Below are 15,080 nucleotides of genomic sequence, written 5' to 3' on the forward strand. Positions count from 1 at the left end.
CCAATGGGATTACAATATCGAAACACTGATTCTGTCACTACTGGAAGTACAATGTAGAAACACTGTATTCTGTCATCATTGGGATTACAATGTCGAGACACTGTATTCTGTCACCATTGGGATTGCAATGTAGAAACACTGTATTCCGTCACCATTGGGATTACAATGTCGAGACTGTATACTGTCACCATTGGGATTACAATGTCGATACACTGTATTCTGTCACCATTGGGATTACAATGTCGATACACTGTATTCTGTCACCATTGGGATTACAATGTCGATACACTGTATTCTGTCACCATTGGGATTACAATGTCGATACACTGTATTCTGTCACCATTGGGATTACAATGTCGCGACACTGTATTCGGTCATCATTTGGATTACAATGTCGAGAAACTTTATTCTCATCATTGGGATTACAATGTCTAGACACTGCATTCTGTCACCATCGGAATTACAATGTAGAGACACTATTCTGTCATTATTGGGATTACAATGTCGAGACACTGTATTATGTCAATTTAAGGTCAAATCTGACTGAATTTGACTACAAGGACAGAGAGAGAGAGAGAGAGAGAGAGAGAGAGAGAGAGAGAGAGAGAGAGAGAGAGAGAGAGAGAGAGAGAGAGCAATCGTCCACGTTAATCCGAGGAGTACCGAAATGATCGGCAACCATTATCAATAAAAAATATCCGAAAAAGGTCGGCATGAGCCCATACAGGATATCATATATATATATATATATATATATATATATATATATATATATATATATATATATATATATATATATATATGTATATATATATATATATATATATATATATAATATATATATTATATATATCTATATATATATATATATATATATATATATATATATACATATACACCAACACAATACACAGGCTCGGCCTAGGCGCTAATTGGCTCCGCTACAAAAGGCTGTTTGTCGTCGATATTCGAAGTTTATTCGACGTTTGGAATGTTTGGAATGAACAACAGTTATCATCAAAGCAGAGCCGCTAAGACATTTCAATGCGATGACCGAGTGACATTTACAACAGAGAGAGAGAGAGAGAAAGAGAGAGAGAGAGAGAGAGAGAGAGAAAAGACGTAGCGCTCAGAGTTTTATCAAACACATCAATCCATATCCAGCAGTCAGTTTTTTGCGAGAGAGAGAGAGAGAAAGCGAGAGAGAAAGAGAAAAGAAAGAGAGGAGAGAGAAGCGAGGAAAGAAACGTAGCGCTCAGAGTTTTATCAAACACATCAATCCATATCCAGCAGTCATGAGAGAGAGAGAGAGAGAGTTCAAATGTTGCTTTGATTCAATACGCCTTGTTTGCATGGCAAACTGGCATCAATATTCCGGTCTTCCAAATAGACTAGTCGGTATCGACGACAGAGAGAGAGAGAGAGAGAGAGAGAGAGAGAGAGAGAGAGAGAGAGAGGATCCTCTAATCTCTATCCCCTTGATTCTATAAGCATGACGTACATGGCAAACCAAATTTAACTTTCGGGTTTTCGAAATATATATCTTTGTTTATTCAGCAGGCCCGAGAGAGAGAGAGAGAGAGAGAGAGGACTCAGCTATCGTGTCCCTGATTCTATCCGTATGACTTGCATGACAATATTCATAGTAGCGGGAAAAACTGAGAGAGAGAGAGAGAGAGAGAGAGAGAGAGAGAGAGAGAGAGAGAGAGAGAGAGAGAGAGAGAGAGAGAGAGAGAGAGAGAGAGAGAGAGAGACTCAGCTGTTGTGCCCCTGATTCTATCCGTATTGCTTACATGACTAAATTAAATATTAAAAAAAATAAATAAAGCTGAATTAATCCTCATGGTTTGCAGAGAACAATTTCTGTAAACAAAAGCTGGCGGAGATGGCCAAGAGGAGGGAGGGGGAGACTTATATAAAAATGAAGATATTAAGAAAGTGATTAAATACAATGGAAAATTAGTAAAAAAAAATTATTCAAAAAATTAATCAAATCGTTTTAGGCGATTATTCAATTAATAAAAAGGGAATTAAAATCTCAGGACATTACAGCTCAGATAATTTAATCGTCAAGAAGAATTGTTTAATGTCACTGCTATCAACTATCAGTATTATGTGAGAATGCTTAAGATTACTTAAAGAATCAATTTAAGAAAAAAAAATAATCTCTCCAATTTATTTTGTGAAGCTAGTCTATGACATTGCAAAAAAGCAAACTACTGGAGATAATTAAACAAAAAAATGATAAACAAAATCCAAAATTGCAGTGAAAACAATTTGCTACGAATGAAAACAAAAATTACGTGAAAAATATATATGTGATTTTTGTTTTGGTTAAAAAACAAACAAAAATACTTTTCCTTAAAAGGTGGCCACATCGGCATTTAATATTCTACACCCTGTAATCCAGAAGGGGATAAAAATCTCCAATGTCCAAAGTGAAAAAATCTACAATGAAAAAAAAAAAAAAGACGGACGAAGGGCGTCGCTGCCCCTTCGGGGTACATACCCAATGTGAGGGTTGTCTGTGCCTCCGGCGATGCTGAAACCGAGGCCTTGGTTACCCCTCTCGAGGGTGATGTCCTCAGTTTCCCACTCATCTTCGCCGCCATTGGTCTGAAAGGGCAGAAAGAGGCTCTTATGAACAAAAGCTCGTGCTGGCACAATTGCAGCTTAATCTAACATCGGGAATGATACTTCATAATATATTAATATATATATATATATAATTATATATATATATGATATATATATATATATATTATATAACAAATACTTTTTCAATTAAAAAGTATAAATAAAAATTTGAGTATTTTTGCCAACAGCAAAACGTTTGAATTTATTTTAAGTGGGCCTTAAATGACCTAATCTTATATTATATATATATTATATATATATTATATATATAGTAATTATATATATATTAATATATATATATATGTTAATTCTTGCCAACAGCTTTGATATAGCTGCCCTTATGACCCTAATACTTATTATATATTATATATATATATATATTATTATATATATATATAGTATATATAGTATATATTATATATATATATTTATAATATGTATGTGTAATTCAATATCTTTCAATTAAAAAGTATTAACATAAAATTTTGCATATTTTTGCCAACAGTTTGAATATAGTGTTTATGACTTAATATATATATATATATATTATATATATATATATATATATTATATATATATATATATATATATATATATATTTTTTCTGCATAATTTCAATTAAAAACTATAACATAAAAAGTTTTATATTTTTGGCAACAGCTTAAATATAGTGTTTATGACCTAATACTAGCGTTCCAGTGGTAGTTGAACATCGCATGTGCCAAAAAATAAGTTGCTAAATATAAAAATATTGGGCATATACTATTACTGATGTTATCATAAGGTCGTTCCAGGCCTTATATAATAAGCAGTAAACCTGGAATACGTACAATCATGTTCACTAGAGTTTATAATTATATTCAGGAAGGATATATTTCACACTACCTAAATAACACTCACCCATCTTAAAGATCTATTTTCAAAGCAGGTGACTGCTGACGTCACAACACAATATTCATTGGGGGTGACCTTATATGACCCACATTCTCTAGACTGGTCACGTACTAGTGAATCTAACAATAGCACAACTTGCCTAAACAAACGTTGCAATATCAGTGGTAACAAAAGATCAACGTCTATTAAGATTTTATATATATAATATATTATATATATATCCTATATATTATATATATATATATATATATAGATATTATATATATATATATATATATACACACACACACATATATATATATATTATATATATATATATATATATATATATTATATATATATATATATATATATATATAATATATATATATATATTATATATATCAACGTGTAGAGTACATATGAATCTAGAGAAACTCAAGACGGAAAATATAGAGAGGACCTCTCTAAGATTTATAAAAAAAAACAAGGTTACAAGAACAATGCCACTTACCAAACAAAATGAAGATAAGAAATTGTACTTGAAAATCCCAAGGACGACCCAAAAGAGGTCTACAACACGAAATGGCAAGGAGGAAGTGTATTGCAGAGTTGAAGGTCTTTTAATCGATATGACAAAGTTAGTACATTCTTGACTAGTATGTAATTAAGGCGAGCATTCCAGTACATCACAACATGTGTGTGCGATATGGTTCTGAATAATCTTTCGTTGGCTAACTACATTCTAGGAAAACTGCACAAGGATCAAGACACCTCTGAATTATTTGGATATCAAGAAATCATGAAAATATTTTTTTTTACTTAGTAAGCTTTTTTTACACAATAAATTGTTTTCTCTCTTCGTCTAATCCGTCCAAAACGAAAACTACTAAAATTTCGTCCGCACTTGGCGGACAAGTAAATAAAAAAAAAGGGTTGCGGGGGGAGAGAATAAGACTTACCTAAATTAATTTCTGTGCCTGAAAATATATTTCATGTTTTCAACGCACAATAAACTATGCAGTTGGAAAAAGGATCCAGTACAATAGAGTCCCTTTTCCTTTTCAGGGAATACAGGTTTGAACCGTATAAAATCATACATTTACACAAATGCATTGCACCCTTCATGGCGTAAAATCATGTTTCACTTCCTTAATACATTCTGGTTTACCTTAGAAAATTAATAATATGAGCATACGATACGATAATTGACTTCGAATATACCATCTCACTTCGATACGACTTTCCGGTATTAAATCGCTAAGTATCGACGTACCTCAAGGTGCTAATAGACCCTCGGGGGATCAAAGTATCATATACACCCATTTATGTATTGTTTGGCCGACAAATTATATTATTGAACGATATCTTCGTGCGGCCGTCTACTGTACTTTTACATGAGTTTACCCTAGAATTTGACACGGGTGAATACATACCTGGTTAATACCGGGCTTCTCTATATCACGGGAGCCTCACCAATAGAGCACCGTCATTTTTTTTTTATTATTATTCCTGCAATGATGCTCCCGACCCATACTCGAAACTGCCTTGGGATCTATACTCTGTTTTTTTCCATCTGTCCATCCGCCCATGGTGTTCTCGCATGGTAACACTGCGTCCCGGGCTTTAGATAGTTACTTTACGTGTAAGTTTTAGGTAAATAAAAGGATATCTGGGTGTACATTTGCAACTGAAAAGTTTTAATAATTTACGATATGCGAATTACACAGTTAATATTCGAAATAGGATATTATTATAATTGTTGAATGTAAGCTGAATATTACTATCTAAAGCCCGGGACGCAGTGTTACCAAGAGCAAACACCACAGCCGGATGGACAGATGGAAAAAAACAGAGTATAGTCAGTCACAACACCATTAAGTCTGTCATAATGGTTAAGTGTACAGACTTACCGTCCCCCCGCGCAGGTGGGAACCCCCACCCCTTGAAGGGTATATAAAACGGAACAGCAATGCCACCTGTCTGTTCGTTTCTTAATCGCAGGTTAAAAGGTGCCAGCTGCTTCCAACGCCTCTTTAAAGTACAAATTACGTTAATTAGGCTAATTGAGTACATGCTCTTTAATGTAAAGCGATGGAGTTCGAAAAGCTCACCTGGTTGGTCGAACTCTACTTTGAGCAAAGGTAGAGCTCTATAATCAGTTCTGTTTTCCATCGACATCGAGATTAGTATAGAAAGTAAAAATATGACTTTGGAATCAACCACAAAATGTTGACTTTCTATTAATTGTGCATATTTCGGCAGACCACCTTAAACTGGGTGGGGCCTCTTACCCTTTACTACATACTTACGAGTCTCTCGTATATGATGTGCGCCATGCTGATGTCATTCTCGTCATAGAAGGTCCAGGAATTCGCCCCCGTCCTCACTGGGGACGGATTCCTCGTCCGCCTCTGGGCTCGAGAAATGTTATTATTGTACAGATTGTTCCTGCTGACGTGATCGTCGTTAACGAGCGACCGCTCCTTGTCTTTGTCCCTCTTGCCTCCCCCCGCCCTGTCCCTCCCGTTGCGCTTGCCCTCCCGCGAGCTGCTCCTCCAGCGGCTGAAGAGATCCTGGCCGGCGTGGGACCTGCGGGACCTGGAATTCACGTACTCCAGCAGGTGGCGCTGCTCTTCGTCCCGGGTCTGATAATGGTGGCTGGTGGTCCTGCCGGAGAGGGCGGCCTCCTCCATGTTGCGCGCGGACGGGACGTTGGCGTTCTCGAAGTCGCTGATCATCATGTAGCGGGTGTTCCAGTTCTCGCTCTCCGTGCTGCCGTAGTTCCGAATGATGTTGTTGGCCAGGGCGTGGTGGGTGGGGCCCCCGGCGTCCCAGGCCTCGATCCGTTCGTCTCTGGTCATGGAGTGGCGAACGTTCGCGGAGGAGTTGCGTCCCTGGCGCTTGTCTCCGCCGCTCTCGCGGGAGAAGTGGTTCGTTTTCCTTCGGGTGTGGGACATCATTTTGACGGCAGCGACTGCAGAGAGGCCCTTTTATACTTGTTTTTATTATTATTCTTCTTGCACAACAGTCACCTCTTTCTGGGAATTTCACACGTACTTACTTCCACAAACATATATTTTCTCCCTCAAGAATGGATTTGAAAAGATGGTTGTAACCGGACACTAAAACCGGACACTAAAATAATTCTATCTTCAGTTACTGTCCTGTGCAAAATATATACTATAAAGTCAGATTATTTTTGCCGTTACGCCATTCACAGAAGGAGTATGGGAGGTTATTTTTCATCCTCATCTTATATCACCGCCTTATAATGCGTTCAACTTTCTATCAATATCAGCTGTATTTGAAAATAAACAAGATGTATATGATATAAAGGTCGCACAAACACAAAAGCATACGATACTGTGATTTGAAAACAAATTACAGAAAGTATAAAATAAATGGACAATTGATCATTATATTGACAAAATCGAAATGATGAAAATTTTGTGAACATATTAATAATATTAAGAAAGAATGAAATAAAGGACGCTTTCACCTGAAATTATGTGTCTATTCAAATGTATTCTGCGATGATTTTAAGACAACGATCGATCACAAATTCACAAAAAAAATCTACGAACAACTATTTATGTACTAGGAATGCGAGAACAAATATTTCTTCACCGAGAATGCACGAAAATTTCTTTACTGGGAATGCATGAACAAATATTTCTTTACTGGGAATGCATGCACAAATGTTTCTTTACTAGGAATACATGAACAAATATTTCTTCATCAGGAATGCATGAACAAACAGTTCCTCACCAGGAATGCATGAACAAACAGTTCCTCACCAGGAATGCATGAACAAATGGTTCTTCGCCAGGAATGTATGAACAAATATTTCATCACTAGGAATGGAAGAACAAATGTTTCTTCACCAGATGCATGAATGGATATTTATTCACCAGGAATGTATGATCAAATATTTCATCACCATACGAGACAAAAGTGAAATCCTGATGATACTTCAATTTTGAGCACTTCCTCCACATTAACCCCAAAACAATCCTACGAGACAAAAGTGAAATCCTGAAGTTACTTCCATCTTCAATCCTTCACTCTAACCCCAAAACAATCCTAAAAGTCAAAAGCGAAATTCTGAAGTTCCTTCGATTTCCTTCTGCTAATGGAATAATCCTGGCAAGAAAATGCAACATGCCTACTGCCTACACAAAACGGGGTCGAAGGACGAGTCAATATCAGGCAAGGTGTGTTCCTTTCGTGTACGATATTTATGTGGTATTGATTCAAGCAAAAAGGTTAGCGGTAGACACCAGCATGCAAAGAAGAAAATCTCCACGGACAGAGAGAGAGAGAGAGAGAGAGAGAGAGAGAGAGAGAGAGAGAGAGAGAGAGAGAGAGAGAACTTAAAACTAGTTTGAAGTAATTCAGACTAGTAAAATTAGTAACATGATAGCGTGACAGTGAACTTTTCTTTCAACTGTAGGTTTGAACTCCTTTTAATGCACCTGACAATCATGTGTACAACACATTCGCAATTTGTCCAGCTTTTTCAATTTCCTTACCAGGTAAATTCGGAGGTCAAAATAATCCTTAAAAAACGAACATTCATGTGTGTTTCTACTTCTATACTGCTACTACTGTCATTATCGAGATAACGGGATCGTCAAAAGTGACTGAAATATGAGAGTAGAGATGATAAGTCCCAACTGGAATGACGTTCCAGGGAATCGTGTCAAAGTAAGACCTTGATAAAGGTACCTTCATCCAATGGAGAGAGGTTGCTTTCATTAACCATGTTATCATCACCACCACTCAAAAATAACTACTTAAATATTTATTAAACATCTGTCGAAGGGAAAATACTTTCATTACCTATGTGTTATTATCATCATTACTGGAAAGTAACTACCTAAGCCTTCATCAAACATCTGTCAAAGGGAAAAATACTTTAATTACCAACGCATAATTATTAATACTACTGGAAAATAACTACCTACATATTTATCAAACATCTGTCAATAGGAAAATCCTTTCATTATCTATGTGTTATTATTATAAATAATGAAAAATAACTACCTAGATATTTATCAAACATCTGTCAAAGGGAAATATGCTTTCATTACCTGTGCTATTTATCATCATTACTGGAAGATAACTACTTGCATATTTATTAAACATCTGTCAATGGGGAAATACTTTCATTACCTATGTGTTATCATCATTACTGGAAAATAAATACCTACATATTTATCATACATCTGTCAATATGAAAATACTTCATAACTATGCTATCATCATCACAACTGGAAAATAACTATTTATATATTAATCAAACATCTGTTAAAGGGAAAAATACTTCCCACGGAAATAAATAGAAAAATTGGCATTTGAGCAATACTCAAATCGTGCAAGGGAAGCATAGCCATGATATTTAAGACTATGTCTTCTTCTAAGGCTACTTCTCAAATTTCGTACGATAACAATACTGACGTTATCCGCTATAGTACCTAACAGTAGTATTTTCATTAACAGTATAGCAGTCGCGTTTATTGTTTTTAAAAGGAAATAAATTACGGTGTGCTTAGAATAAATATTCCTAAATAGGTTAAGTCTTTCAAAATAAAAATCGAAACCTTGCTAAGCTATGGAGAGAGAGAGAGAGAGAGAGAGAGAGAGAGAGAGAGAGAGAGAGAGAGAGAGAGAGAGAGAGAGAGAGAGAGAGAGCTCTTCTTATATAAAACCTGTTAATGGAGATGAATCTGCCAAATTACTAATAGAAGGCAGTAAGCACATAAAATTACAGGTTTACCAAGATAACAATAAATCTATGTCCTGACTATCTTATCGCCATGGATTTCGACCAGAAGAAGCTTCAAAGCTACGGAGAGAGAGAGAGAGAGAGAGAGAGAGAGAGAGAGAGAGAGAGAGAGAGAGAGAGAGAGAGAGAGAGAGAGAGAGTGTGTGTTTATGAACATACTACTCTCGTAATTTTGCTCTTGATCAAATTTCCAGATACGAATGTACCTGTATTTTTCGGGTGTAATAAATAAAAAAACTAGCTCAAAATTTACACAAAAAAGGGAACTGCAGAAAAGGTAAATAAAATATAGCAAAAATTAAGATTTTTTTCCCTTATTTACTGAGCCATTCTAACACAAAAGCAAAATGAATAAACGATAATAGCTAATGGTGACAACAATAATTATTTCACTGAAAGTCTCTATTCTTCGGTTTTTATCATAATAAAACAAAGTTGTTTGGACCATATTTTTGTCCCATCCATTTTAGAAAGCATGAACGTTCCTCTCAGTGTACGGAATGACGACGACTATTTTATTTTTATTTTTTCTTCCTCTTTCACTCCCCTTCGCAATATCACGATGAACAGGCTTTGTATACAAAAGAGAGATAAAAAACAGGATTTTTTTTATTTTTTTAATCCAGCTAAAAAAAAAAAAAAGGTACGTGGAAAACGATGAAAATATTTTCGTTCACCCCATTTTCAAACAGGTTTTCACAAAAGTCCTTTAAAAAGGGGAAATGGAAGTACAGCTAAGCGTTCAATATTCTTATAAAAATGAAAATAAATGCAATAAGCGTCCAACAGTCATTAAAAGAAACACTAAAGGCACTAAGACTTCAAAAGTCTTTTAATAAGAGGAACTGAAAGTATTAAGCCTTCAACTGACAAAATACGATTAAATAAAAAAAAAAAAGCCGAATGGAAACTCATCGCTGAAGACGTTTGATTACGAGAAACGGATGTTGAAACATTCCTAAACGATCGAACGGGACGAACAAGTAATACAATGCCGTGACATTGCACGCACACGCTGTCTCCTCTCCTGGTCGTGTCTCATCGGCTATCGATGTTATCAGTTCGCGTTATCGCCGAATGAGACACACAATGGCAGTTGTAAAGTGATCGAAAGACCAGTGTTGTGGCTGTACCAATCACGAGACGCCGATAACGGGTTTAGTAGTAACGCTCAAGTCTTTCAAAAACTTTGTGCCAGCGTGTCATGCATGTGCTGACTGCTGACATTGTTTCTGTCCGTTTCCGAGAGAGAGAGAGAGAGAGAGAGAGAGAGAGAGATGCTGACATTTGCTTTTGTCAATTTTCTATATATATATATATATATATATATATATATATATATATATATATAGAGAGAGAGAGAGAGAGAGAGAGAGAGAGAGAGAGAGAGAGAGTGCTGGCATTGTTTTCGTTAGTTACCTAGAGAGAGAGAGAGAGAGAGAGAGAGAGAGAGAGAGAGAGAATCCTGAGATTGTTTTGACAATTTCCTATAGGAGGGAGAGAGAGAGAGAGAGAGAGAGAGAAATACGCTACAAATGCTATGGTCTACTTGGCTTGATACCAAAACGCCTAGGAAGCTAGACGCTGGATTAGGCCTATAGACGGCAAAGAATATGCTTTATAAAAAATACGTCTTTTGAATATAAAAATGGGACTCCGAAGCCTACCTACAAGTTCTCAGATTCCTTGCGAATATTTTTGGGATGAAGTTGCTAGACTCATGAAATTCTCATCCATGCCTGTGATCCACTTCAGTCGACTAACTAACAGAAACAGTTCACCGTTTAGGTCAACAGGGGCACAAGGATTTTGCAGGGAAAGGGTTCATGCCGCTTCTTCCCTGTGGGATATATCTCAGGTCTTTTTTTTTTTCCAAGACTATGGGCTCAATAAAAAAAAATACACATACATATATAAGTGCATATATATACATATATGGCTCTAGATAGATACATATACATATATATATAGTATATTATATATATATATTGTAAATAAATGTATATATATAGATATATATATATTATATAATATAATATATATATGTTAGTTAAAAAAAAAAAAAAAAGCCTTCCGACACGTACACTGTTTACGTGTCTGAACTCATTGGCCCCGACTTTAATTACGAAAGTTGCACTCTCAATTACAGAAAGTAAGAAAATAAAGAAAAAAAAAAAACCTTCAAATTCAACTTTTTTTTAAGAGTTTTCTTTATTTAATTAATTTATTTATTTGCTTCTTCTCATTTTTTCTTGCGAGTCTTCCCAGGAACATTTTCGAGGGTAAAAAAAAAAAACTTTTTTATAGCTTCCGTGCTTTTGCTTTTTTGAAAAAAAAGAGAAAAAACCTATTGCTGATATAAGCCCTTTGGAGGAATTCTGCGAAAACTCGTAATAGAATTTTTTTTACATAGTTAAAAGACAAAGGTATTTCTATGCTGACCTTAAATTCGCGAATCAAGTCATATTTATAGCAATTGAAAGCGGTGTTAGTAGGTTATTTATCGTTGTAAGGTGATGATGTATCAAACGGAAGGTTAGTTATTTACTCAACTGAAGTGCTAAATCACCTCAAGTCTGAATTTCGTGAATTTTTATAAATTCAATTCTAAATAGAACAATTCATATATTTAAAACTGTTGTATTCCGCCAAACAATCATTAATTATAAACATGAAACTTATAAAATAAAAAAAACTGCAATTCGATAAATAACAAAGCGTGATCCTACCTCCAGCTTACTCGGGGTGCGTGCTATAAAATCTACAGTCAAATAGCGCGTTTTGTCACCAGCGAAAATTCAAATAAATACGCTATATTTTATTAGAGGTAATTTTTCTGTACTGTTTAACATGCATATTATTTTTCACATTTTCATTCTAATAAATAAATCATAAATATCCTATAAAAAAAATCCTGTATCTTTAACTCAACGCCAAACACTTTTTCAGGCCTTTTTAAGCTTTTCCAAAGGCTTTCCTAGCCCCATCAAAAACAACAACATCAAAGTAGTTTGTAGGCTTACTCCCCGAATAAGCGAAATATGACTATTTTTACCAAGCAGGTAATTAATCAGCCTGTGAATGTATAAATAACTGAACTTTATCGATACACAATAATGATATTGGATGGAATCTATAAAATGTTTGTTAAACTATTTTGATTTTTATCAACAGAAAATGCGCTGGGAGAAATTAGCGATCGCCAACCGGAATTTAACCCTCTCGAATTGTGCTCCAAAATCGTAATTCGTACAAACTTTCGTAGATTCGGGCGAGGTAAATACCGTCCATCCCGAACACCAAAGCCGCTGATGTTTACAGTGATTTACGGTGATTTACGGCACAATTCCTATGCCCTTGCTAAATAAGGTTCGGGAATGCGCCCATTTAGCCTGAAGTTTCTTGAACGAATGCATGAATAAATACATTATCTGGCGTTTTTATGATAAAAACAGTAAAAAAATGCCCAGAAGTTTCTTCGGCGTAATAGAGATTTCTGTACAACGTATAATGCTGTATGAAACTCTAGGTGGCGGCCCATAAAACCTTCAGCCACTGACCGGTGGTAGCCTGTGTTGTTGGCACCTAAAGCGGTGCCAGACGCAAGATCATGGCTAACTTTAACCTTAGATAAAATAAAAGCTACCGAGGCTAGAGGGCTGTAATTTGGTGTTTGATGATTGGAGGGTGGATGAACAACATAACAAATTGCAACCCTTTAACCTTGGTAGTTTCTAAGATCTGAGGGCGGACAGACAAATAACCATCTCAATAGTTTTCATTTACAGAAAACTGACAGGAAGAAGCTAACGATAAAATTTTCTCGAACATACTACATTAAGCCTCTTTCTTCCCAAAATCTCCACTAAAGCTAGGAGCCACTTCATTCCACATTTGGGTGTAAGCAAATAACTATCATCTACCTCATTCTCAATGTCAACTATCTTATCACTAGCACAGATTATATATGAAAAAAAAAATCCCATAACGCGAGATACTGATATTTATCATTCTTAATTCATAGTTACTAAAAAATTGCTCACATCCCTCAATGCATACTTATCTGCCTTGCAAAAATTCAGAACTTGCCATTACCAAATTTAATTAAAATCCTGCCAGTTGAATTTGCATAAAACTAAAATCAATAACTTAAGTCATTAGAAACCTGTCACACCAAATTGGTTATTAAAAATATTGCCAATTTTCATTTGAAACAACAACAACCATACATTTATAAAATGCCATCACAAACGTCCCATTAAAAACTTGTAATGTGAAACTTTTAATTAAAAACGAGACCGCACAAGTTAACATGAAAAGAGACACCCATTATAATTATGTCATTGCAAACTCATTACACAAGAAATTACAAACTCAAACTTGTAATATAAAGATATAAAAAAAACTTTTAGAAGAAACAGGACAATGAAAAGATAATTAGCACCACGGTCACTACAAACACAGTCACTAGGAAAGCGACATAACGAAGTTGTCAACAGGAATAAGGTATTACAAACCCGCATTCACGAAGACGACATTGCGAACTAGTAAATAGAAAGAGGACATTGCAACTGTCAAGAGAAATAAGGCATTACAAACTCTCCTTAACGAAGGGGCATTGCAAACTAGTAAATAGAAAGCGGACATTGCAACTGTCAATAGAAATAAGGCATTACAAACTCGCCTTAACGAAGAGGCATTGCAAACTAGTAAAGAGAAAGGGGGCACTGCAACTTTGTCACTGGAAACATAGACATGACTACCTCGCTACAGTAGACACTACTCCATTCAAAACTGAAAACTGTAAATCCACCTAAACAACAGCACAAAAATTAGCTTTCAAACAAAAATCCTCCGAACTCGCTCTGACTAATGGGCTGGATCAGACAGGATTAAAGACAGGATTAAACTTCTAAGGACGACTGGACAGAAACATTTAAAATAACTCCAAAACGAAGAATTGCTATCATTTATTTCTCGGCAGACAAAGCCTTCACAATTAAGTTACCATGAATATTATGATTGAATTAATTGCAAAAAAAATAATAGTGGGAGAGCAGAGATAATAAGAGAAATCAGTGGAATTACTAAACAAAATTAAGCGAGCCAGCTACAGTGATGTGTACAATATTTATATATATATATATATATATATATATATATATATATATATATATATATATATATATATGTCACACATATTCACAGGTGAAAAATGAGAGGTGGGGTGTAGGTCCTGACCGGTTTCGACTTAATTTCCAAGCCACTGACGAAGGACTGATATATATAGTATTATAAGTCACAAATATACATACGACTTCTAGTACTATGTAGTATCAGTCCTTCGTCAATGGCTTTGAAATATAGTCGAAACTGGTCAGGACCTACAACCCGCCTCTTATATATATATACTATATATATATATATACATATATATATAGTATATATACTATATATGTATGCATGTATGTATACCGCTCTTGACAGTCAATGGGTTAGAGAACTATAGTGCGTTTACTTTTCTAAGATCGCTAGGGTGGGGCCAGGTAGAAAAGGCAGAGTTGTCATATCTACGGGTATGTAAGTCCCATTAAATGCTTCCCGCAAATATAATCCTTCCTAGGAGGATTCGCTTTAGACCTTGGGAGTCGAGGGAAAGGGTTTTGCTTCTTCCCTGTAAGGTTTTTCATTCCCGATTCTATTTAGCTATTCCTTCTTTCTCTTTCAATTATGGATGCGCTGAGTGGCCTGTTGGCTCCGGTGTTTGGACTTGAAACAT

The 15,080-nt window shown here is 35.5% G+C and overlaps 1 protein-coding gene across 16 annotated transcripts in view; it reads right to left on the reverse strand.

Moving 5' to 3' along the window:
- LOC135198512 (discs large homolog 1-like protein) overlaps nucleotides 1–15,080 on the reverse strand; it is a 754,910-nt gene that overhangs the window by 169,303 nt on the left and 570,527 nt on the right. For all 16 annotated transcript variants that reach the window (XM_064226154.1, XM_064226164.1, XM_064226161.1 and 13 more), the window contains one exon: nucleotides 2,510–2,616. In XM_064226154.1, coding sequence (XP_064082224.1) covers nucleotides 2,510–2,616 — 107 coding nt within the window. The remainder of the gene's footprint in view (nucleotides 1–2,509; nucleotides 2,617–15,080) is intronic.

The sequence above is a fragment of the Macrobrachium nipponense genome, chromosome 22 (assembly GCF_015104395.2).
Source record: "Macrobrachium nipponense isolate FS-2020 chromosome 22, ASM1510439v2, whole genome shotgun sequence".
Classification (NCBI taxonomy): domain Eukaryota; kingdom Metazoa; phylum Arthropoda; class Malacostraca; order Decapoda; family Palaemonidae; genus Macrobrachium; species Macrobrachium nipponense.